Below are 26,679 nucleotides of genomic sequence, written 5' to 3'. Positions count from 1 at the left end.
TCTCTCTCTCTCTCTCTCTCTCTCTCTCTCTCTCTCTCTCTCTCTCTCTCTCTCTGTTTTGAGGATTTATTTGAGTTTGTATCGGTGCAGCTGATTTGTTTGAAGCGGATTGTTGTGTTTTTCCTTTAACTAAATTGACAGTGTCAACATGTCTGAACGCAAACATCGGTCTTCAGGAATAAGCTAAACTGCCAAACAAATGACAGTAGCATCAGCACAGGGCTGGACAACGTGACGAAAAAAAAATCTCATATCAAATCAAGAAACACATCAGCTTATTTCCTGGTAACAATATACACTCACCGGCCACTTTATAAGGTACACCTTACTAGTATTGGGTTGGACCCGTTTGCCCTCAGAGCTACCTTAATTCTTCATGTCATAGATTCAACAAGGTACTGAAAATATTCCTCAGAGATTTTGGGCCATATTGACGTGATAGCACCACACAGTTGCTGCAGATTCTCTATTTTGGACCATTCTCTGTTAACCCTAGAGATGGTTGTGCATGAAAATCCTAGTAAATCAGCAGTTTCAGAGACCAGCCCGTCTGGTTTGAACTGCATCATCTTGATCATGTCTATATGGCTATATTCATTGAGTTGCTGCTATATGATTGGCAGATTAGAAATTTGCGTGAATGAACAGTTGGACAGGTGTACCTAATAAAGTGGCCGGTGAGTGTATATTGTTATAAGACAGGGGTGTTCAATCCTGTTCTTGGAGATCTACCTTCCTGCAGACTTCAGTTGCAACCCTTTTTAAACACACCTGTTTGTAATTATCAAGTGGTGTTCAGGTCCTAATTAATTGGTTCAGGTGTGTTTGATCGGGGTTGGAGCTAAACTCTGTAGGAAGGTAGATCTCCAGGAACAGGGTTGAGCACCCCTGTTATAATATGTTATTTTTGAAAGTAATGCGTGACAAGATTTAGTTAATCCCCTAATTGCATTATTTAGTTATTTTCATGGGTAAGCATTGTGTTACGTTACTTTTGAGTTAGTTTAGTTTTCTTAACCTGGCTGAGGCTTGATCTTTTTCAGAACAGATCTCTTTAAGGGGTTTGTTTTTTTATTGTTTGATAGAGGAGATCTGCAGTTAAAAGTCCCGTGAATTGCGTTGAAATGTGAATTTTTATTTAATGTTTGACGTAATCTGAACTCAAACACGAAGAGATTGTAAGACATAGAGTAGCTCCTCCCCTTTTTTTAAAAAAAACAGCCAATGTGTTTTGTTTTATCACAGCTCTGTCAATGAGAGTGGTTGAGCTCAAGTGCATCAATTGAAAATTAAACGTGAAGCTTCTTGAAGGGGGTTGGGACATGTCAGATACTAGAGAGCATTTGATTGATTATGATTTGATGAGAAACTGAAGTATGAAGTGACAAGAAAAAAATTAAGTGTTGGATGTTTATATCAGGTCTATAACTTCTAGATGCGAATTTTGTCACTGTTTTGGCGCACACTAGCTTATGGATATCTTAAAACACAATCATTTTAATTTATTGGGACTTGTCGTGGACAAAAGTGAGGACCTGGGGGTGTGGGAGATGGGGGACACACACACACTGAATACTCTACCGCCTCAATGAACGCACCGGCCCTGCTTGAATTACATTTTTTTTTTTAAAGAAACTAAAATATTATTACCTAATTCTTAAGCAATGGGTTACTTTTCTTTTTAGACTACTTAGAAATATAATATTATTAAGTACCTTGTATTAGTGCTACCCCCAACCCTGATCATGATGTAGTACAATTTCTGTAAAATTAATCGATTAATAGTTTATACTGACTGCATATTTGTCAAGATACTAGTATTCGGCTTAAAGTGAAATTTAAAGACTTAACTATGGCAATTAGGTTAATTAGTCAAGTCACAGTGGTTTGTTTTGTAGACAATCAAATATACATATACTGCTTAAAGGGGGTAATAATATTCACCTAACCTAAAAATGGCTCTTAAAAAAATTTTGGTCCCACTTTATATTGTGGCCTTAACTAATGTACATACATAGGAATTAATAGTTTGTTACAATACACCTATTGTGTAAATACATGTATTTACTGTGTACTTATGCTTGATTAAATACATGTATGTAACTACATCTGTATTTACCTTTTATAATTACATTTGTAAATACACTGTTGACCATCCCTTACACCTTAACCTACCCTTAAACCTACCCATGCCACCAAACCTGTCCATAACCCAACCTCTATTCCGACTCAAAAGCACTACAAGTGTTCTCAAATACATTATAAACACAGTAAGTACATTGTATTTATTTTTTTGATGTAAGTACATAGTGGTTAGGGACACATTATATAAAGTGGGAGCAAAATTTTGATTGCTTTTATTCTAGCCTAAATAAAACAAATTTGAAGAAAAAATATTATAGGAAATACTGTGAAAATTCCTTACCTTAAACAACATTCAGGAAATATTTAACAATTTTTTTTTTTAATAACAGAAGGGCTGATAATTCTGGCTTGAACTGAATGTCGGGCTGCCAAATAAGCCAAATTCAATGATAACTACTGTACCTCCTGGATGTACTTTAACCCTGACTTAATGCAGAGCCCTAAATCTGTGCGTTCATCATCATAAGCGATGGCGGTGTGCTGATCGGTGTGACCGCAGATGATTTTTTACACCACTCATAAAAACGAGCCGCCCGTGAAGAATGACGGTAAAATTCGCTCCTGAAAGAACAGCCGGTGAAGTGTTGGAGGTTTCATGAGCTCAAGGGGTTTCTTAATGACTTTATCATCACAGAACTGCACTGACTCACACAAGACTAACTACAATCTGAACCTAACTATAGCTGTTAATCTCTGCGGGACTCACTTTCACATTTAGACACCTTCGCTCTGCTGTTATAATAGGACAATGGGAAAAAATGATCTATGGTGTGGAAAAAGAAACGACTGCCATGCTTTAATAAAGAAAGTCACTGAAATTATTAGAAATATACAATTACAATGTGCAGCAGAACATAGATCTTTCATTTTAGATGATTTTAGTTTTATCTAATTTATTATATTATTGCAGGGTAAACCGAAGGACACCTTAGCACTTGGAAAATGTAAATATGTATACTTCAACTCTCCTTTCTTTCATTAAAATTATTTGAGTTATACAATTACAGTGTCAATACCTGTCTTCCTCGTGTGTTTGTTTTCCTCACGTGATCTTCACCATGTGTTTTTGTTCCAGTTCCCGCCACTAATGTTCATCTGTTCCACCTGTGTTCATCCAGCCTGATTTCACGAGAAAACGTAAGTATTTTACGTTGTGGCAGTACGAGTTTGGTGAGTTCAGTCGTGCGAAATTGTACGATTTAAAAAAGGAGGCATGGCACCTAACCCCACCCCTAAGCCCAACCGTCATTTTGGGATGAACAAATCGTACTAAATTTTACGAATTAGATCGAACAAATTCAGGCAAATTAGCCACTAAATCAAAAAGTTACAAATTGCTGTGAGATTGTGTTGGTTCATCCACTGTGTTTAACCCTCTCAGGCTCAAATAAATTTTTAGAAACAGGAAAAATCTGATATTTGGGGAAAATTATCATATGGGGTAGTACAATAAAATCCTGACTTTTTTTTTTAAAGAGAGATGTTCACATGCAAGGCGTTCTGAAATGTTGCAGATTTGCAACATTGGCCCAGTGTGGTAATTAGACACTGATAACTGAATATGATATGAACAATAACTTTTTATATACAACTTTTCAAACAATGTAACAAATTGCTTTACAGTGGCAGAACAACAACAAAAACAATATGGCATCCAAATCCAATATCTCAAATCCTCTCTGAGTAGGTCATGTTTTCAAGGCACTTTGTCATGTGGTACTCAAAGAAACTTTTTTGTGTGTGTCATCTGGTGAGGAAGTGGGTAAACTGTTTGTTAATAATGGACAACAAAGTCCTGCAGTGGTACTTCTGAGTAAAAAAGCTCAAAAATACGTATCTGGAGTAATAAGGTAGTTATTTTTTAACTGTTGCAAATCAGCAACGCCTGCCTTGAGAGGGTTCACTTTATCATCCTTTGTGTACTTATAGTCCTGTGTTTTATTGAGTTATTGTCTGGTATTCTTGCTATGTTGATGTCTGTCTTCACCCCATGTCCTTCCAGTGTTTTTCCTATTAAGTTACTGTATATAAATATGTGTTTTGATAGTCCTGTCCCTTCCTGTTGTGAACCAGGAGATACATACAGTGTGCAGCAGAACATGGATCCTTTAGTTAGATTATTTTAGAGTTTTCTTTATTTTTTATTTTTTTATTTTATTAAAATATTGCAGGGTAAACCAAAGGACACTGTAGCACTTAGAAAATGTAAATATTTATACCTAAACTCTCCTTTCTTTCATTAAAATTATTAGAATTATACAATTACAGCAAAGATTAGCTTCTTTCTGTTAGATCAGTCAGATTATACGTTTTATTATAAATATTTTAATAAAATACAATTTTAGGGTTAATCAAGATTCTTTGGATTCATCTTCAATGCCTCCTCCTTCTTACCCTAGACATGCTCAATAATTTTCATGTCTGGAGACTGGGCTGGCAAATCCTGGAGCACCTTGACCTTCTTTGCTTTCAGGAGCTTTGATGTGGAGGCTGAAGTATGAGCAGGAGCGCTATCCTGCTGAAGAATTTGCCCTCTCCTGTGGTTTGTAATGTAATGGGCAGCACAAATGTCTTGATGCTTCAGGCTGATGATGTTGCCATCCACTCTGCAGATCTCTTGCACGCCCCTATAATGAATGTAACCCCAAACCATGACTTTTTCTACACCAAATTTGACTGACTTCTGTGAGACTCTTGGGTTAATGTGGTTTCTAGTAGGTCTTCAACAGTATTTGTGATGATTGGGATGCAGTTCAACAGATGATTCACTCACTACCTTCTTGAAATAACTAGTTCAGTCAGTATTGTGAGATGTAAATTCCCAACTCTAAGATATAAAGTCACAATTCTGAGACAACTATTCACAATAACCTTTTTATAATTCAGTTGTGGGCATGGGCTTCCATGTTTTTTATGTTTGATTGTCTTTGTTTTTATTCATGAATGAATATATACAACCTCAAGAGCATTACAGGAAGCTATCTAACCCAAATCAGAGTCAATAGACAACAGTTCTTCATATAGTACCAAAACTGTGATGCTGTTTTTGTTGGAAAGATTTGAGCAGTGAGTCAACTTCAGTCAGAAAAATGTTGAATAGTGGAGATTTTTGTTTATGTATAAAAAAAAATTACAAACGTCATAAAAAAGTTGAACATAATGTTTTTTTTTTCGTTTTTTTTTATTTTTTATTTATGAGCAGATTCTGTGTAATAGCAAATAAATCATTTTAAAATAAAGATAGGAAGGAAAGGTAGGAGGAGTGTTTAAACATTGATACAAGTCGAACCAAAACTTGAACAAATTCACACATACAAAATAAATGTATTAAAGTTTCCTTACCACTAAATGTACATTTAGGCCTACTTGGAATATCAATATATTTGGAAATGAATGAGTTAACCGGATATATTTTATGCAATATTTATAAGTGCATTTCTTTAGTTTTATTAGAAAGAAAGTATCTATAAGGCAACAACCAAGCTTTTCTCCAGTCTATAGAGGAATTACCAACCTACGTCACACGGGTTCCCGGTTGCAATAGCAAACATGTTGTGTTGTGCGGTAGGATGCCTGTCATGTTCACCAGTGAACAACCACCAGATGTCGCTGGTAAACATTCACACACACACATTCACACTCATTGAACTACATATCTGCCAAGTTATTGACTACAACACCCAGTCATGCCACACACACACAACCAGTTCCAGATCCACACTGATTGCACTCTCACAGCTGAAGCCACTCACACAATGATTGTTTGGACTATTTATATCCCTTTGTTCCACACACATGTTGCTGAGTCTTGTTATCTGTCACAGTGACATTACAACGCGTTTCCTTTGTCTGTCTTTGCGTTGTTTTTGATCCTTTGCCTTGCTTATTTATTTAATGCCGTTTGCTGCCTGCCTCTGACCAGCTGCCTGTTGTTTTGACTTCGACTCTGGATTGCCCTCATACATCTGTTTGCTCCCGTATTGACCACTGCTTGCCTGACTGTGAATAAACCTGCATATTGGATCCTACCTTCTGTTGTGGTGTTACTCCCCGTCGTTACAATGCCGAATTCGAAAGTGCAAAAATAGAAAACTTAACTTTTACTGTACACCACACTGCTTTAATTCCAACTGCAGACATTTTTGGCTAAAAGGGAGCTGAGTTGAGCGAGGACCTAGTTAAAAATGCTGGACTCTGCTTTTCTCATTTTATATCAGGCAAGTTCACGCTATGCTGAATCATACACATCACTCGTTGTAGATTGCAGCCATGATTTCAGCAAAATTAAATATGGTGAATTAAACTGCAGACACTGAATGCTAAGAATAAACTGTAAAATTGTAAGTTCACATACCCTGCCATACTGGTGCAGTTCACTGTCAGAATGCAGTTGTTTTACTTGTTGATGATGACTCAGGCCTTGTACAGCTCCGTCTTCTTTCCTTGTCTTAGGCTAGGCAGAAACTCGGTTTTTAGCTCTACATAGTGTTGAATCTGGTCATCATGGAGCATTATTTCTTGCACATGAACACACAGAACAACATTGTTGGCATCCAAAGACTTGTAGGTCTTTAACTTCTCTCTTGTAAAATCACTTTTAAAATCAGTTTCAATGAGATTTCCAATATCCATTGGGAGGGTGCTATCGCAAATGGACCCGTCAGACGAACACCGCTCACTTTAACGCCGAATAACTGTGCTCATCACTGGGTGACGAGCTGTTATAATACACTGAAAGCATTATGTAAATAATATATATCATTTGTTATCAATATAATTATCTCTAAGACAACAACAAACTGTACAGCATCCGATGTCATTCCGTCGCTGTAAATGCTAGCGCTCTCCTTTTTTCTGTAACCTTGCTGCGCACACATCCTGAATGTTTACAAACCGGTAGTTTGTCTATATTATTAATTAATGCAGCCCAATAGGATCTATGGGTTTCCATGTGAAGCACTTAAAACATTTTGTGTCATTTCCAGTCAAAAGAGTCAGAATTTGCCTGGGGAACGACTCATTTTGGGCTTGACTGTAGGCAAATAGAAAGTTCTATAAGGCCCGTCCAACATATTTTAGGTTGTGTAAACACATTTTTAATGTTGAACGGTTTCGACCAGACGGATCCATTTGGCTGAGGTGAAACATTAAAGATGTCTGGTTGGGTTTGTTGTTGTTGCTTATTGCTGTGCTTCTGCTCTGCAGGAGAGCTGCTGGTATTTGGGAAGTTGTCGATAAACTGCTGAAAGCCTAGTCAGTGTGTGTGCGTGTTTGCGTGTGTGGTGAATATTGTCTTTCGGAGAGAACACAGGCGGGTTTTGATGGAGCAGGCGGTTAATAATGAAGCTCTACTGCCCTCTCGTGTTGACTGCTGGTAAATATGACTTATTTGACTGGATGGTTCATTGAGTTGATTTGTTTTAATAAACTATCAGAAACTAATTATTTAAGATTTCACTAAAGTGTTATAAGGTGTTTAATTTGTTTACATACTTAATATGGTTATACTGCTGCTTAGTTTACTGATTTATAGCATCGGGCTCCCTTTCTGACAGCTTTAAATATTTTATTATGGATGTGCATTACAATATTCATATTTTTAGTTTTTTCATAATAGCTTTTTTATATTTTATGTTATTTTTGATTTCAATATTTCTGTTTAATTAGAATTTATTTAGTTTTTCTTATTGATAAAATTTTAGGTTTTTATTCATTTAGAATATATTTTGGAATAGTTAATACTAATTTCTTTGTATATATATATATATATATATATATATATATATATATATATATATATATATATATATATATATATATATATATATATATATCCTCCTGAGACACAAAGAAAAAAATTGTCTTTTTTCTGTAATTTCCGACATCCTTTGGGCTAAAAAAAATTCTACAATTCAACAAAACTGTACAGGATATGGCTGTAAAGGCATATTAATCCAATATTAATGCAACAAAAACTAAACAAAAGCCATTTTTCCGATTTGTATTGAAATTCCTGAAACAGTTTAGTTTGAAAGAGACTCAAAAATATACATCAAGAAGTTATGTTAATCCAAAACAAATTAAGCATAAAAGTGTTTTAAAACTGATTGTAATTCTTTTATTGTCTCCCTCAACTATTTTATAAAGAATCCTCTCTGCTTCAGTTCTGCAGTTTGCAGTCATTAATTACATTAAGATGGTCCAGTATAGTGGACATTTAAAAAAGGATGATATTTTAAAATACAAACAAGTTAACAGCTTTAAAAGCTAAATTTATTGTTCCTGACACTTTAATTAACAAATATATATGTTATAATAATAGTCAAAAAACATTTAAAGAGCTAAATTTTACATGCCTCTCTCCTCCCCATAAAATGTGCTTGTTTGTATGTCGGCCATTTTGGATGCAGTGTAAGAAGTGGTTCCTAGCATGCCTGCCAATCAAATGATAAATCACTAGAGAGCCCAACAGGTCAACAGCTCAACAGGACTCGACAGAGAAGCTCAAAAAATTCAACGAAAATTCATGAAAACACAATGTCCACTACAGAGGACACAAGTCAATGGGTGGGGTCTCAGGAGAATAAAAGGGTTGCACGGTTTACCGGTAGCTCAGTAGCACATCGATACTTTGTCTCCAAAACAATAGAGGTGCCTCTGTAGTTTGTAAAATGTACAAACAGAACAGTCACAGTATATAAAAATAAAACAAAATCCATACAAATAAGTACATGTAGGTTCTCAATGATAAGTGAATAATTCATTAAATGTAGGTATTATAACAAAGAAAATATAGTACTTGTGATAATTAGCATACCTAAATGTATGGAATCATGACAGCCCTATATGTGTGTGTGTGTGTGTGTGTGTGTGTGTGTGTGTGTGTGTGTGTGTGTGTGTGTGTGTGTGTGTGTGTGTGTGTGTGTGCGTGCGTGTGTGTGTGCGTGTGTGTGTGTGTGCTTTAATTTGTTGTTTTTCTCAGCTAATTACTTTTTGCAATTTTAGTTTTTGCAATTTTGGTGCTTCATTTTATGCTTACTGCTTTTTGCACTTTCGTCATTCATTTTACCTGTAATTTTTTTGTGTCTTTCACAACAGGTTTTATTGTGTATTTCAATCTATACTCATTTATTTTCAAAAATATTTTATTTTATTAGGGGTAGCACAGTGGCTTAGTGGTTAACACTGCGTGGTTGGCATTTCTGAGTGAAGTTTGTATGTTTTCCTCGTGTTGTCGTGGATTTCACAGTCCAAACACATGCGCTATAGGTGAATTGAGTCAACTAGGCAAGGCAAGTTTATTTATATAGCACATTTCATACACAGTGGCAATTCAAAATGCTTTACATAAACAAGAATAAAATAAACAAGTAAAATAAAAATAAAAACAAATAATAAAAATGAGTAAAAAAAACACAAAAACAGGTAAAATGTGAAAAAGAATGAAGAAGAAGAGAAAAACATGATAGTGCAATCTGTCGGAGGCAGCACAGTGCTCATTTAGTAAAGGCACAGCTAAACAGATGTGTTTTCAGTCGTGATTTGAATGTGCCTAATGTTGGAGCACATCTGATCATTTCTGGAAGCTTATTCCAGCAGTCCAGCTGACTGTCCTTTTAGGAAGGCCAGTGAGGAGTCCATTACAGTAATCCACCCTGCTGCTGATAAAAGCATGAACAAGTTTCTGTAAGTCTTCACTAGAAACAAAGCATCTGATTCTTGCAATATTTTTGAGGTGATAGTATACTGATTTACTGACTGCTTTGACATGACAATTGAAACTCAAATCTGTCTCCAGAGTCACACCAAGATTCTTGACCTTATTTTTTGTCACTTGACCTTTAGAGCCAAGGTACGCATTCACCTTGAGAACCTCATCTCTGTTCCCAAACGCAATGACTTCAGTTTTCACTTTGTTTAACTAAAGAAAGTTTTGGCTTAATCACCTGAATACAGTCTAAATTGACTGTAGTGCCTGAATGAGTGTGTAAATGAGTGTGTATGAGTTTCCCAGTACTGGGTTGTGGCTAAAGGGCATCTGCTGCATAAAACATGTGCTGGAAGAGTTGGTGGTTCATTCCACTGTGGCAACATCTGAAATAGAGACTAAGCCGAAGGAAAATGAATGAATATGACAGTATTCATATATTGAGTTATTTTTAACATGTTTACATTTTATTTTATTAGATTATAATATGTCTGTTTTTTTATTTATTTTATTTGTACAATTTTCTTTACATTTTTAGTGTAAGTCATTTTGCCAGTTTAACTTTTATTTATGGTTAAAATTAATGTTTAGTTTTAATTTATGTTTTAATTTTAATAATGTTTTGCATTATGTGTTTTCTCTGCTAATTACATTTTCGTCAGTAATTTTACTTGTGGTTTTTTTAGTGTCTTTCAGATTGGGTTAGAATATTTTCATATGAGGTTTAGGAGGTGGCGCAGTAGGTACCACTGTCGCCTCACAACAAGAAGGTCGCTGGTTTGCATGTCGAGTTTGGATGTTCTCTCTGTGTTCACGTGGGTTTCCCCCACAGTCCATACACATGCGCTATAGGTAAATTATATAAGATAAATTGTCCGTAGTGTGTGGATGTTAGAGTGTATGTGTGTTTCCCAGTGATGGGTTGGAGCTGGAAGGGCATCCGCTGTGTAAAACATGTGCTGGATTAGTTGGCAGTTCAATCCACTGTGGCGACCCCTGATAAATAAAAGGACTAAACCGAAAAAGAAAATGAAAGAATCTTAGTTTATTCCATTATTAACATTAATTCCTTCATTTTCCTTTGGCTTCCCTTATTTATCAGATGTCGCAACAGTGTAATAAACCAGCAACTAAGCCAGCATATGTTTTATGCAGCAGATTCCCTTTCAGCTGCAACCCAGTACTGGGAAGCACCTATACACACTCATTCACTCATTCACACACTACGGCCAATTTAGTTTATTCAATTCCCCTATAGTGCATGTGTTTGAACTGTGGGGGAAACCAGAGCACCCGAAGGAAACCCACGCCAACATGGGGAGAACGTGCAAACTCCACACAGAACCGCCATTGACCCAGCTGGGACCTTTAGTCACCGTGCCGCCTTATTTTTAAACATTAATTTTTATTTGTTTCAGTAAACCATTTGTTTCTATTCCATCTATTTTAATATCTCCATTTACTTTGATTTAACATTGTCTGACCTGTTTTCCCCCCACATGCACTTCAGTCCTCTGTGGATGAAATGAGTTTCTGGCGAGCAGGTGAACTGAATATCAACAGTCTGGATGTTTGTTTTCCTGAATCGCAAGCAGAAGTGACCCGCAGTGACCTGCAGACCCGCTCGACTGGAAACAGTCTGACAGACTCACTGCTGTGGTCAGGACAGGCTCTGAATGTAGGCTCGCCTCTGATTCAGGACCAACACAGAAACCAAATGAGCCTTGCTTTTCATTGAGCTCAATTCCGTCTGTCTGTCTGTCTGTCTGTCTCTCTGTCTGTCTATCTATCGTTCTACCTATCTATACTAACATTAAATCTATCTATCTATCTGTCTATCTGTCTATCTGTCTATCCGTCTATCCGTCTGTCTGTCTATCTATCTATCTATCTATCTATCTATCTATCTATCTATCTATCTATCTATCTATCTATCTATCTATCTATCTATCTATCTATCTATCTATCTATCTATCTATCTATCTGTCTGTCTGTCTGTCTGTCTGTCTGTCTGTCTGTCTGTCTGTCTGTCTGTCTGTCTGTCTGTCTGTCTGTCTATCTATCCGTCTATCTATATATCTATCTATCTATCTATCTATCTATCTATCTGTCTATCTATCCGTCTATCTATCTGTCTGTCTGTCTGTTTATCTATCTATCTATCTATCTATCTATCTATCTATCTATCTATCTATCTATCTATCTATCTATCTATCTATCTATCTATCTATCTATCTATCTATCTATCTATCTATCTATCTATCTATCTATCTATCTATCCGTCTATCTATCTGTCTGTCTGTCTGTCTATCTATCTATCTATCTATCTATCTATCTATCTATCTATCTGTCTGTCTATCTGTCTATCCGTCTATCTATCTATCTATCTATCTATCTATCTATCTATCTATCTATCTATCTATCTATCTATCTATCTATCTATCTATCTATCTATTTATCTATCTATCTATCTATCTATCTATCTATCTATCTATCTATCTATCTATCTATCTATCTATCTATCTATCTATCTATCTATCTATCTATCTATCCGTCTATCTATCTATCTATCTATCTATCTATCTATCTATCTATCTATCTATCTATCTATCTATCTGTCTGTCTGTCTGTCTGTCTGTCTGTCTGTCTATCTATCTATCTATATATCTATCTATCTATCTATCTATCTGTCTATCTATATATCTATCTGTCTATCTATCTGTCTGTCTGTCTGTCTGTCTATCTATCCGTCTATCTATCTATCTATCTATCTATCTATCTATCTATCTATCTATCTATCTATCTATCTATCTATCTATCTATCTATCTATCTATCTATCTATCTATCCATCCATCCATCCATCCATCCATCCATCCATCCATCCATCCATCCATCCATCCATCCATCCATCCATCCATCCATCCATCCATCCATCCATCCATCTATCTATCTATCTATCTATCTACTATCTATATATCTGTCTATCCCTCTATCCATCCATCCATCCATCCATCCATCCATCCATCCATCCATCCATCCATCCATCCATCCATCCATCCATCCATCCATCCATCCATCCATCTATCTATCTATCTATCTATCTATCTATCTATCTATCTATCTATCTATCTATCTATCTATCTATCTATCTATCTATTGTTCTATATATCAGTCTCTCTGTCATTCTCAAGCTGTTCTGGTCAAGCTGTGAGTGAATGAACTGAGAGAAACTGAGAAACAAAAGGATGAGAGAGAGAATTCCACTTAGTGTCTATCTAATGCACTTTAGCTCTCTCTCTATCTCACTCTAACACACACACACACACACACACACACACACACACACACTCCTCTGAGGTCTTGGATCATCTCACAGCAGACGAGCTGACAGGACTGAAGCTCATCTGACAGATCGGACTGATTTCAGACTCCAGATAAGAGGAGACTCCCCGCACACACGCACGCACGCACGCACGCGCTTCTGTCAGGTAAGACCTCATTGAACTCTCTGCACTTTTACTGTAGCCTCTTATATGTTAGCTTATGGGCTGTTTATGATGGTGAAAAATAGCTGATCAGGGTGTGGTCATGTACACACAATAAACAGTTATTACTACATTATAACTATAATCAGCATTAACTGTGCATGACTCTTGCTTATTGTTATGCAGTCAATAACATCAGTTTAACATTGGTCATCATGTTTATTTGATTCATGAATATAGTCTGTAATGCAGTCTAATAAGTATTAAACAGGGCGAAAATGGGGCTCAGTGGTTAGCTTGCTTGTTCAAGCCCCGGCTGGGTCAGTTGGCATTTCTGTATGAAGTTTGAGTGTTCTCCCCATGGTTGGTGTTTTCCCCGGGTGCTCTGGTTTCCCTCACAGTCCAAACACATGTGCTATAGGTAAATTGGGTGATCTAAATTTTCCATAGTGTATGAATGTGAATGTGTATGGAGGTTTCCCAGTACTGGAAGGGCATTCGCTGCGTAAAACATGCTGGACTAGTTGGCAATTTATTCTGCTGTGGCGAACTCTGAAATAGAGTCTAAGAAGAAGCAAAAGTAATGAATAAATAAGTATTAAATATTTGTACAAATGGATTCATCATATATCTGAGAAGAGTTTGTTAACTTATTTTACTAAATAAATAAATAAATTTTCACCTTCTGGCTTAGAAAATGTGAAAAATCCTCTTGTACAAACTGTTGTATCCTACTGTAAAACGATCATATGATAAATGACTCAAGAAAACATTCATTATAACTTATTAAACTAAGGTCCAGTTTCACAAACAAGGCTTAGCTTAAGTCAGGACTAGACCTTAGTTAAATTAGCTTATTTAAGTCACTTTTATATAAATGCTGTTAAAAAAAAAACATTATTGGTGTAAATTCTGGATACAAAACAATGCCACTAAGGTCTTAAGGTATCTAACTGCAAGTTACTTTTAGTTAAGACAGCTCAAACATGCAATTTAATCTAGGACTAGCCTTAAGCCTTGTCTGTGCAACTGGAGGTAAGTTAATCATGTTCTAACTTAATTGTATTATTTATACAGTTATAAGTCAGTTTGACGTCATTTTACAGTTTTTCTCAGTGGCTTTGGTGCATTTCTCACAACTCTATTTACATTTGCACAACAGTTCATGCATTTCTCAAAACAATTAGTCATTTGTGCACATCATAGTAGCAATTTCTCATTCCTTCCAACAAATTGCGAATGCTTTTGGACATGCATCAGTTGCTTTCATACAACTCTCTGCTGTTTATAACATTATCATTTGCTTATGTCATGTCAGTCAAAATTAACTAAACTTGTAAATGCTGAATAGTCATTTCATGTAAAACTAATAGTCCTCATTTCATTGCTTGAGTCATTACAGACAAAAATGTTGAACTAGTTGTCAAAATCTGTCAAGCTAATTTTATTTAAAAAAAATAATAAATCTTTATTTTTCTGAAAATGTCTTCTAAATTGAACAATTTCATGAATGATTTACTGACCTGTGTATGTTGTAGGTTCAGTTCCAATATGTTCTGCAATATAATTTACAGTTGTGCCCAGCTCTACCCAAAGAAAGCTTATGTTTGTTGTAAATAAGGGTGTGTTTATTCTTTAGCACAATGCTGGGAATAAATTAGAATTGCGACGAGCAAATGCAGTAAAAATGTGAAACATACATATCCAGTGTCTTGTACTCAGATACCTTACTAAATGCAGTGATGTCTAACTTTGCTGTAGTTTTCAAATAGCTGTGCAAATAGTATATAGTGCTGTCTTGAGCATTTTCAGGACGTGTCACCAAAATCTGACTTTTTTGTGTTGAAAAAATGTAGAGAGTGAACTGTCATAATGAAAACATGACTAAGCCATTTGACTATCTTGTTCATAAACAATGGTGTCAGGACTTTTCATTTTGATGATACTGACACTTTGATTGACATCAATACTTGCTTTTAAGGAATGAACTATCCATTTTGAGCATGTGACGCGCTTTTGCAGGTTATCAGCTAGGTTTTGCAGTTTGTACTAATTGTTTAGAGAAATGCATTAACTGTTGTGCAGAAATGCACTGGTGTTGTGAGAAACACACCAAAGCGACTGAGAAAAACTGTAACTTAAATTAACTCATTTGACTAAAGAGGTAGTTCACCCAAAAATTCTTACTTATCGTTCACTTGTGCAAAACCTACTTGACTTTGTTGAACACAAAAGAAGATATTTTGAAGAATGCTGTAAACCTGTAACAAGAATATTAGCTAGTCAATGGTTGCATGTTTTCATCATTTTACAACAGGAAAAAAAGAAACTCATTAATATATGAAACCTTGAGGGTGAGTGTGTAAAGTGTTTTTTGGGTCAACTATCCCTTTAATTGGGCCGAACTTAAACATTTAAGGGATCCAGTCATTTTTACAATGTATTCATGATCAATAAGTTATGACAACATGTTTTTGTGTTAAATATAACTTAGTCATATTTAGCATCAAAATAAGTTAGTCATCATGTTCTTATTTTTTAACATTAAACAAAACAGTTTTTATTTTGTCACAACACTTTCAAACAGCGTGGAACACTTGAGTGGGATCTTAAAACGTGACAGACCCGGTTATTTAGATTATCGATATTTAATAAAATACTAATAAATACAAAAGACTAAAGGCCTCTTGTACGAAGACTTGCGTGGAAATCATACTAAAACATTGCGTACGCACAAAGCTGTAAATGTGCGTACGCAGAAAAAAATTCAGATGTATGAAACACTGCGTACGCCGAATCTCACGCATATTCTTTTGTACATCCGAATGAACGTGAAACTGAGCGCAACATGCACGAGCACAAAACCCCTCCCTGCCTCCTCCCCTGTATGAATATGCTAATGACTCTACTTTGGCAAAACCAAACGAAAAAGCAAAGGCAAACGCAAGCAAAAAGAGAAACTTTGAACAGAATGTGATTTGGAGGTGCTGCTTTAGACCGGAGAAAAATGGTGTTGTTTGTAAGTTTGTCCTCCGGAATTAACAACAAATAAAAAAAAAATAGAGTGGGAGAGTTTAGCTGATGCGGTTAACACAGTTGGGTCTGAACATCGCACTGAGTGAATTATAAAAGAAATAGTGTGATTTATAGGTGTAAAATGTTGTAGAACAGTCTCAGTGGTGCAGCTCGTAAATCACGTCAACATGTTTTGACACGTTCGAGCATGAACTTGGTTCGAATACAGCGTCTGATGAACTCATTCTTTTTGTTTCCCCCGCTACATATCAGATTTTGCCAACTATTTATCACGAAAAAGACAAGTAGGACTCATTAATAAGTTAATAAGTCAGTAGATTGCTCAGATTACATTGGGAAAACCGGCGATCGCTGCAAATTGCGCTTTAATGTTTGGCTGGTCAACTGCATGGTATGGAAACCTTATATACCTGCTAGATGAACCCGTCTCATACAGCTGCCATTGCAAGGCTCAAAGACACTTTGTGGAGAGCAATTTAACACAACTGCCTCTAGGAGTCGCCAATGGAAATAAAACAGACACGCACAAAAAATGTGCGTACGCCAGCCATAAAGCTGGCGTGGAACTGCGCACATTCCCACATTCAGTTCATCGTTAGTAAATCCAATCGCGAGCGATTCTGAGCGTGAAACCTGGCGTACACAAAGTTTTTGTGCCTACGCAGCGTTGATACATGAGGCCCCAGGTAATGAGGATGTTAAAATTAACAAAGAACTCACTTTTCAAAGATGACTTACAACTTTACTGAGCAATGAAGTTGCGGCATCCTTCATGTTTTTGGGTCCCCTTGAAACATTTGCGTTTTGTTCTGTTGTCTTCATGAGTGTATCAGTTTGTTTGCAGCACGTGTGCTGTTAAACAAATGAAGATCTTTTTTTCAATTTGCTGTTTTTTTTTTTTTTTGGTAATTGCTGTAATTTTTGGTGTTTTCTTGATTTGCAGCATGTTAAACTCTCAGCCACCGTACCATTGACTTCCTTTATAATTACATTCTTGATTGAAAAGCCTTGACACTATATAATCATGCAGTTTTTTTTTTTTTTTATTGTTGGTGAATTTCCCAGTTGGGAAGTATCCAATTTGTCATTTTTAATCTTGATCATCTGTTGAAGTGCAAAAAAAAAAGCATAGTTTCTGGCTTTTATATGTGTGTACTCTGCTCACATGTGAGAAAAAGATCCTTGTACATTTATCTTGATATGTCTGAGCAAATCAAAATTAGCAGCTCTGCTTTCAGAACACAGTAAACACAGTAAGTGTATTTATTTATGCACACTATAATCTGCTGTTTTACTCCACAGAACTCCATATAAAAGCCAGAAGCGTTTTTGCACAGGCCTATCTAAAGGGTTAATGCTTTTGACTGATGATCTACAGTAAAAAATGACACATTTCACCTCTTCCCAACAGGAAAAACCACCAACCATCAAGAATGCATGATTATATGCTGTCATGGCTTTGCAATCAAAAAAAGTCATTCTAATGGAAGTCAATGGGATAAAAACAGCCCCAAACATAATGAAAGGGTAATTTGAACAATACGCAAAAGTTAATACTTGAATACTTCTTCCCCCAGACGCTGCCATCTCAGTGTGTTTCTCCAGGTGCCGGGACATCTGAAAACATGTCCGTCCCGGAACACCTGCCCCTCAGGGACTGCCCCCCCTCATACCCCCTGGAGCAGCTGACGCCTCGCTCCGAAAATACCGTCTTCAGTCTGTCCCACCATGACAGCAGCTGGACACCCCACCCGCCACCAGGCAGCTGCGAATACCACTGGCACGCCATTCTCCTGATGACCTCAGGGGGCAGCGTGCTGATCTGCGGGATGGTGCTGAGCGGACTCTACTTCGCCGGTGTTTCCGTCATGTCCACTAATATCCTGGGTCCCGCCCTGCTGTCCATTGGACTGATGGTGCTGGTGGTGGGCATGGTGTTGATGCCGATCACCAAGGAAATGCGGCATCAGAGCGCCACCAAACGTCTCCTCAGTTACTACAAGCCTCAGATGAACCTATGAGAAGGACCTAAATCAAGACACTACAGGAACAAACACCTGCTTTTTTTGTGTACTCGCTAAATTGGTGATTTTGAAGATCCACTGAAATCAAGATGAACGTTATTTAGGTGTTACTAACATACCAATGTTTGTAGTTTAGGTTAGTTTAGTTACATTTTGACAGGACAGGGTATTGCAGCACAACTCTCTGATCTCTCTGAATGCATCAAACACACTCTCGAAACAATATTTGACTAATAAAAATACTAATATATGACATGATAAACAAACAAAGTAAAATAATAACTAAAAAACATTGAACATTATAAATGATCTATACAACAATTTTAGAGCACGAGGGAGAGTTCATGATGTTTTAATTAGTTTTACTCCGGGTAGACCCTGCTGAAAAATCCAGCTTAAACCAGCCTAGGCTGGTTGGCTGGTTTTAGCTGGTCAACCAGGCTGGTTTTAGAGGGGTTTTGGCCACTTCCAGGCTGGTTTCCAGCCATTTCCAGCCTGGTCTTAGTTGGTTAGGCTGGGAGATGACCAGCTAAAACCAGCTCGACCAGCCTAGCAGACTGGGAGCCCAGCCAAAACCAGCTATGTCCAGCTTAAACCAGGCTGGTCAAGCTGGTTTTTGCTGGATTTAGCTGGTCATTTTCCAGCCTGACCAGCTAAGACCAGGCTGGAAATGGCTGGAAACCAGCCTGGAAGTTGCCAAAACCCCTCTAAAATCAGGCTGGTCGACCAGCTAAAACCAGCCAACCAGCCTAGGCTGGTTTAAGCTGGATTTTTTAGCAGGGGAGCAAAAGTCGCCGAAGAAGGTAGGATGACACTGGAGCCTCAGACAGGAAACAATGCAGTGGTGATAAACTGGGCTTTTTAGTGAGCGTATGGTGTATGGTGGCTTTCTCAGGCCTTTCATTCAGTATTGGAAAAGTTGAATTTGGAATAGCTATTATCCGACAGCATCGCTTTTGGATCCTCTCTTATGCTGTGTTCACACCAGACGCGGAAGGCACGGATAAATCACGCTATTCGCGCGTAAATTGGCGCTTGAACATTTGAGTTTACTTGCTTCATTCGCGTGTCAAATCCGATTCATTTGCGCGTCAAATTCACTTCAGAACAGACGCGGATTCGCGTGATGGGCAGGGCTTCTGTCTGCCTGTTGACTCTAGCTTCGTAGCTAAATGGCTAACATGAATTTTATGAAGAAAATAACAGTGTTTATGTGCTTTATGAAGACTGAAAAACAGCGTTGATACTTTTAGGACCGTGTCTGAGTCCATTACATTCTTTCAGAGGTGCGTCCAGCTGTGTGAGCTCATAAACTCCTCCAGAAACTGAACCTGGATTACGGAGGCTATCAACGGTGCTTCTGACTGAGCCAAGCCCAGTTTGATGACTTGTTGTCGGTGTCGCCTGGAGGATTTCCCCCGGGACACCATCAACAGGGTTCTACGTCACAATCACGTTCACAGAAGAGCAAGCTTCTGATTGGTTAACGCAGCGCGAATGTCAGCTGAAGTTCAGATTTTAGAACTCGAGAGATTCGCGCAAAACGCACGTTAAATGCGTCAAACGTGCAAAACGCTCAATTCGCCCCTTGCCATTCACGCGTATCGCACTATTCGCACTGCGACATTCGCGCAATTTGCGTCATTCATGCCACAGGATGTCTATTCGTGCGTTTGCATTGACTTGACATGTAAATCACTCGCGCTTGACGCGTGTTCCACGTCTGGTGTGAATGCAGCATCATGCTGTGTTCACACAAGACACGGAACGTGCGAATAAATCACAGTATTCACGCATAAATAGACGCGTGAACATTTTGAGTTTGCTCGCTTCATTTACGCGTCGAATTCACTTCACAATAGATGCGGATTCATGTCATGGGCAGGGCATCTGTCTGCACTGTGACTCTAGCTTTGTTGCTAAATGGCTAACATGGATTTTATTGAGAGAGTAGCTGTGTTTTATGCTTTAGGAAGGCTGAAAAACAGCGTAGATTTGTTTGGCACCGTGTCTGAGTCCACTAGATCCTTTCAGAGGTGCACCCAGCTCTGTGAGTTCATCAACTCGTTCAGAAACTGTACCTGGATGATGGAAGCTTTCAGTGGTGCTTCAGACTGAGCTGAGCCCAGTTTGATGAGACGCTACGTCATAATCACGCCTCTACCAGAGAAAGCGCATGATTGTTTAACGCAGCGCAAATGTCTGCTGAAGTTCCGATTTTTCCACTCGAGGGATTCGCACGAAATGTGCACTAAGCATGTCAATTAAGCAAAACACGCTTAATTTGCACCAACGGCACTGCCTTATTTGTGCGTATCACGCCGCAGCATGTCACTCGTGCTTTACGCTTCATCTGCATCTGGTGTGAACGCAGCATAACTTCTCAGAGAGACTTTAAGGTAGTACGCCCCAGACTGGACATACTCAAGAACTGGCCGTATAAAGTTCAAGTACGTGTGCAATAGAACATCACAAGGAAGACCTGTTTTAGAGAGACAGTAAAATAGTACGTGAAAAAGTGTGCGCAAAGATAGTATAGTTTAAGAACTTTAGTTTCCATGGCGACACATCAAGCTTTAGTTAAGGAAAGTGTCAGGCTACATCAGAAATCGCCTACAGTGTAAAAGAACATCTGTAAATTTGCAGTTTTGCATATTTTGTGGTGCATGTTTCTATTTTTAACATTTTATTTATGCTTTTGAATTGCATTATGGGAGCTTGATCTTTCTTGCAACAACTTTTAACCTTGGAAAAATTGACTTTAAGTCAATTTAAACTACTAAAATGTCAACAGAAGTCACTTTGTTAAACTGTAGAGTTGAATTTTCAGCATCAAAACCTGACAGAGCAGAGATCAGCATCCCATAATGCAATTCACAACCGTAAATAAACTTGAAAACACTTGTTAATCACAAAATATGGAAACTGTTCATTTACAGTGTACTTCTCCAGTAGGTAGTACATTTCAAATTAATTCATCTTCATTTCTATAGCGCTTTCACATGTAGATTGTGTCAAAGCAGTTTAACATAGAAGCTCTAGTAAACTGGACTGTCAGTCTAGGTTTCAGAGTTGAAGTTCAGATTGGCTCAGTTCAGTGGGGTTTAATTTTCACTGCTGGAAGTCCAAATACTGAAGAGCAAATCAATTGATGCGCAGCTCCACAAGTCCCAAACCAAGCAAGTCAGTGGTGAGAAACAATCTTCACCAATTAACAAAAGTGAAGGAAAAAAAATCTTGAGAAAAACCAGGCTCAGTGTAGCACGACCATTTCTCCTATAGCCAAACTTCTTGTGCAGAGCTGCAGTCTAGGAGAACCCTGGATGTCCATCGTGGAGAATCTACAGGTGTGAGAAGGTCAGTCAAAGTGTTCAGGCTGGCCCACGGGATCAATGTGGAGGACTTGTCTGGTATAGGGTGTTTCAGGAATGAGTCTCATTTTCTCCATTCCTCCATGACCATTACAGCATCAGCTCAAGATTTGGCCTGGTCCAGGATTATGGATACCTTGGCATCAACTGTTCACAGGTCTTTGATCACATCAAAAACATTTGAATCACATGTTCTATATTGTATGAATGGACTTTGAATGTACTACATCCTCCATTTGCCATTATCACATGACCTACCTGCATCAATTGTGTCGCTTCTCTCCTGAATTCTCTCACATAGCATCATGGGATATCGTAGCGTCCATTGGATGCGCACCACAGAATATCGCCAGAAGTAGTGGGTCATCTAACAGTTTTTCCAATACTATGAATTCGGACATACAACTCTGCTCGCATACTATACAGTATAGAAGTAATTTCGAACACAGCAACTGATTTGATATTTCCGGAAGTTTCATTCTAAATTCTGTATGTCCTAAACCTAATATGTGTCATGAAACTCCAAGCGGCACAGAAATAACCAACACAGGCTCAATGTCAAAACATACTCCCTTATACGTTTCTGTAGAGCACAAATTATGTAGCCAGAGCTACATATTGCTGTATTTCGTCTTTAAAAATCTAACGCTACGGGGCAGTATGATGCCAACGACTGCTTCTCTTCCTTTCCTTGCTTTTAGCTGACTGCTTTTCCACTGTTACCAGTTTGCCCAGTAGCTCGTCACATATATCAGCGAACTTGAGACGCGGAGAGGAGTTGACCGCGATGACAGGGTTCGAGTCTGGCAAAGAATGGTTCCAAAAAATCAGGCAAAACAAAAATAAAAGGCAAAAAATTAAATAAACAAGTAAAAAAACAGGGTGAGAATTAGGAATGCAATAGTTGTCGGCAAAAAGACATATTGTCCATTTGTCCCGCCATAGTAATCCGCGCTTTAGAATATGCATTATTAACATTGGTTTGTTAATAAAAACAACTGCAACAAAGCAGTTCCGCTTTTGTGTGCTTCTGATTACCTTTCACATCCACTGCATGTCCGAAGACCTGTCCAATCACCTCTCAGTATGTAAATTTGAAACCCAATTATGTGGGTTTCAGCATGGCAAGTAAAGGAGATACAGCGCAAATGCGCAGGAGAGGCCAAATCACACGCATTGCCATTAGTGTTTCAACAGACACTCAATGTAAATTCAGACAGACACAGAAACATTGATGGCTATTTTATTTTGTTGTTGTTGTTGTTGTAAAGATAGCCTAGATCAGTGGTCACTAACAGGCGGATCGAGTACCGTTTCCGGACCCAGAAGCGTCCCATACGGACGTGGACATACAACAGGTCTGTAACTTCAGTCCCGCTTCTGCTGGGTGTTCTTCCGCTATTCACTTTGTTTACTTACTGTCTAATAGCGATGCACAAATCAGCTGAAATCACACTCGAATTTGCGGCTTCATACTAATGATCCACCTGCCACCCGCAGGTTTTATCTGATATATATATCTGCACCCGATTTTCACTTTAATAATTTAATTCTTTGTTTAAGGCATGATGATAGGTCACCGTGGATATTAGCAGCAGATTCAGGGAGCTAATCTGCGCATCTCTGATAGTAAAACAATACAATAATCGTAAACATTTTTAAATTAACATTTATTTATAAAAATGAAAGTTTGTCTTTAGACAACATTTTCTTCTGCCTGGATTCGGGCGATTCTGCCTCGCCTCCAAAACACGGCTCGCTGTACTAAATGTCCGTTCGTAGGAATGAACAAGATTCTTCTTGCAAGGCGCTGCAGTTGTGGAAATAAGCTATCTTGTTTCTCCCAGAACGAAAGCAGATTTTCCTCTGGAGACTCCTCTAACTGATACTTTGAACAGTAGGCTACTCTTGCACTTCAACCATTATTTTGGGCGTCTCATCTTCCCATTCTGCAAAGCCCACTCTCTGCTTTGTCGCTGATCCACTGCCATGTCCCGCTACATCCACCCGCAACTGACCCGCGATTACTCATAATGTATGTATAGGAGGATCTGTCAGTCATTCAGTCAGTCAGTCGACAGCAGCTTCTGCTGGATAAACCAGAACAGCAGGCACTAATGGCACTTGCGAGAGAAATTTGAGATCTAAAAAAGCATACACAGTGGCCTCTGGTGAATTTGTGAAAACAAAAACTGCAAAAAAAATCTACCTTCTAGGACAGGGGTCATCAAACTTGTTCCTGGAGGGCCGGTGTCCTGCAGATTTTAGCTCCAACCCTAATCAAACATGCCTGAACCAGCTAATCAAGCTCATACTACTTGAAACGCCCATGCAGGTGTGTTGAGGCAAGTTGGAGCTAAACCCTGCAGGGACACCGGCCCTCCAAGACTGCGATTGGTGATCCCTGTTTTAGGACATATTTGGTGTTCTCCAGAAATGTATATAGGGATACGTTTACTGAATGAGTTAGGGTTGCATAATGCCTAGTTTTCATATTTAACATTTAGAATACTTGTGATACAGTCTTAATGAACTAGCAGTCGTTTTTATTTCAATATTTTGACATTTTCACACTGAAATAGAATATTTAGTTGGGGGTGGGGATTTATTTTTGTGCTCTGCCTCACACTGGAAGCTGCTGTCACACTGGACAATTCTCCCCATAGACTTCCATTCATACGCACGTGAATGCGTCAGACCGGTGACACAAGGTCAAGCGTCAAGTTTCGCAGGTCGCTGCGGTGCGAAGTTCAAGCTTGGTGAACTCTGACCTGCGAAATCGCGTCACTTGACTGCGTGAGACCAATCGAGGATCAAAACATGACCTCTCTGGACAGAAATTTAAAACATGGAGCAATCGCTCGCTTTTTTAAATGTCTAAACATCGTGTTTAATCCCGCCCCTTTTCGCAGTGCCACATGACAGAATTTTGCATTATCAAACCCTAGTGTGACCGCAGCTTAACAGTTAGAGGGGGCGTGGCTAAGCTCAAATCACCCAATCTGTCAAACTGACATCATCAGAGAATTGTCAATCCAGATTTTAATTGAAGATTACAAAAAATAACCAGTTTTTTTGTCAGTGGAATTATTTACACAGATTTATTGTGCACTTTAAGACTAACAATGTGTGCTAGCAGCAAAACAAACAGTACATTTTCAATTCATGCAGAGGATGAGATGATATGGGGTTATGTTTTTATCCCGTTCAGCTGTATTCTACCAACTTGGAGAAATAGCAATGCTTATCATTAGAAAAAGGAAAGGGATTTCCAATTTCCTTGTCTAATACTGTTTGCAAATGTGAACTATACAGGTTTTGCATGCTTGGAAAACTGTGTTACTTTATAGCTTAAACTGTATAAGCTGGGATCTGACTTAAATTAGACATTGAAAACGTTTGGATGTTTTCTGCTGTTGTTTAGCGATGATGAAGACGTTTGGTACTTTAAAATCTCAGAAGTGAGCACACTTATGCATTACATTGTATGTATATATGTATATTATACAGTTAAACTGGTGTTTGCTAAAGTAAGAGTCACTATTATATTTACTATAGAATTTAGTTATTCCAACCAATGTATTATGAATAACTTGTTTTGGTTGATCATATTGGCATAAGTGTTTTATATGGATGCTGCATATGTTGAGTCTGTGAAGATAATTCATATTTTCTCCAGAAATTGTAGTTTGTCTTTTAGTTTTCTCAGTGTTTTTGGTTATGGGCGTATTTAGTCTTTGCCTGCTTTGTGTGTTGCTTCAATGCTAATTTTAAAAACATGCATAATGTTAATTGATGGTTATTAAAATAGTCATTGGATATTGACTTACGTTGTTATTTGTTGTGTGAGATGTATTTTTGTTGTCGTTTAAAAAAAAATGTGCTTGGTGTTTATACTATTTCTCATAATTATAATTTCTTATATTTTTTACTAATTACGAATGTGGTGTTGTTTTAATTTTATTAAGTTTTTATTTTCATTGCAGTTTTAGTGCCAATTAATCCTTTATTTGTTAATTCTAAATATTAATACTTCGATTTTATGTAACTTTTTAATAATTTTATTTCATTTCAACTAACAACCATTTTACTTCAGTTGCCATTGTTAATTACACTGGTGTAAAAATGTTAATTGTAAATATTACAACCAATTAACGTTGTCAAAAGAGAAATTCATTAAGGCTCTAAATATTTCTTAAAACTAAAAGTAAAAATATTAATTTATTACTATTTTAACAATACTTTAAATTCTGTTCATAATACTGTATTCCTCCAGCTATTTTTCTTTCATTACTTCAAATATCCTACATCATCGTAAAGAAATAAAAAATAAAAATCTATTAGAAATCAAATACATACTGGATAGACATTTTTTTTCTGTTAAGCTTATCCACTGAAATAAATAAATAAATGTTGCTGCATTAAAAATGAATGAATAAATAAATAAATAAATAAATAAATAAATAAATGTTGCTGCATTAAAAATTAATAAAATAAATTAATTAATTAATGTTGCTACATTAAAAAATAATAAGTAAGTAAATAAATAAATATTTCTGCATTCAAAATTAATAAATAAATAAATAAATGTTGCAGCATTAAAAATGAATAAAATAAATAAATGTTGCTGCATTAAAAAATAATAAGTAAACAAATAAATGTTGCTGGATTAAAAATAAATAATTAAATAAATAAATGTTGCTGGTTTAAAAATAAATAAATAAATGTTGCTGCACTAAAAATGAATAAATAAATGAATGTTGCTGCATTAAAAATAAATAAATAAATAAATGTTGCTGCATTAAAAATAAATTAATAAATAAATGATCCTGCATTAAAAATAAATAAATGTTGCTGCATTAAATATTAATAAGTAAATAAATAAATGTTGCTGCATTAAACATTAATA

At 37.2% G+C, this 26,679-nt stretch overlaps 2 protein-coding genes across 6 annotated transcripts in view; one reads left to right on the top strand and one right to left on the bottom strand.

Moving 5' to 3' along the window:
* Positions 1–22,772, top strand: part of pirt (phosphoinositide interacting regulator of transient receptor potential channels) — a 36,989-nt gene extending 14,217 nt beyond the window's left edge. Inside the window, exons 3-5 of one of the 5 annotated variants that reach the window (XM_073944121.1) lie at positions 3,056–3,089; positions 3,221–3,282; positions 17,953–22,603. In XM_073944121.1, coding sequence (XP_073800222.1) covers positions 3,056–3,089; positions 3,221–3,282; positions 17,953–18,396 — 540 coding nt within the window. In that variant the 3' untranslated portion in view covers positions 18,397–22,603. Of the gene's footprint in view, positions 1–3,055; positions 3,090–3,220; positions 3,283–4,544; positions 6,172–16,318 lie in introns of those variants that run through there. The other 4 variants (XM_073944123.1, XM_073944124.1, XM_073944122.1 and 1 more) reach the window with 4 other exon arrangements.
* Positions 1–26,679, bottom strand: part of LOC141381132 (uncharacterized) — a 186,495-nt gene that overhangs the window by 51,265 nt on the left and 108,551 nt on the right. The window lies entirely within an intron of this gene.

Source organism: Danio rerio, chromosome 3 (genome assembly GCF_049306965.1).
Source record: "Danio rerio strain Tuebingen ecotype United States chromosome 3, GRCz12tu, whole genome shotgun sequence".
Classification (NCBI taxonomy): Eukaryota; Metazoa; Chordata; class Actinopteri; order Cypriniformes; family Danionidae; genus Danio; species Danio rerio.
Note: the sequence above shows the minus strand (reverse complement) of the source record. Positions and strands in the feature narration are given on the sequence as shown.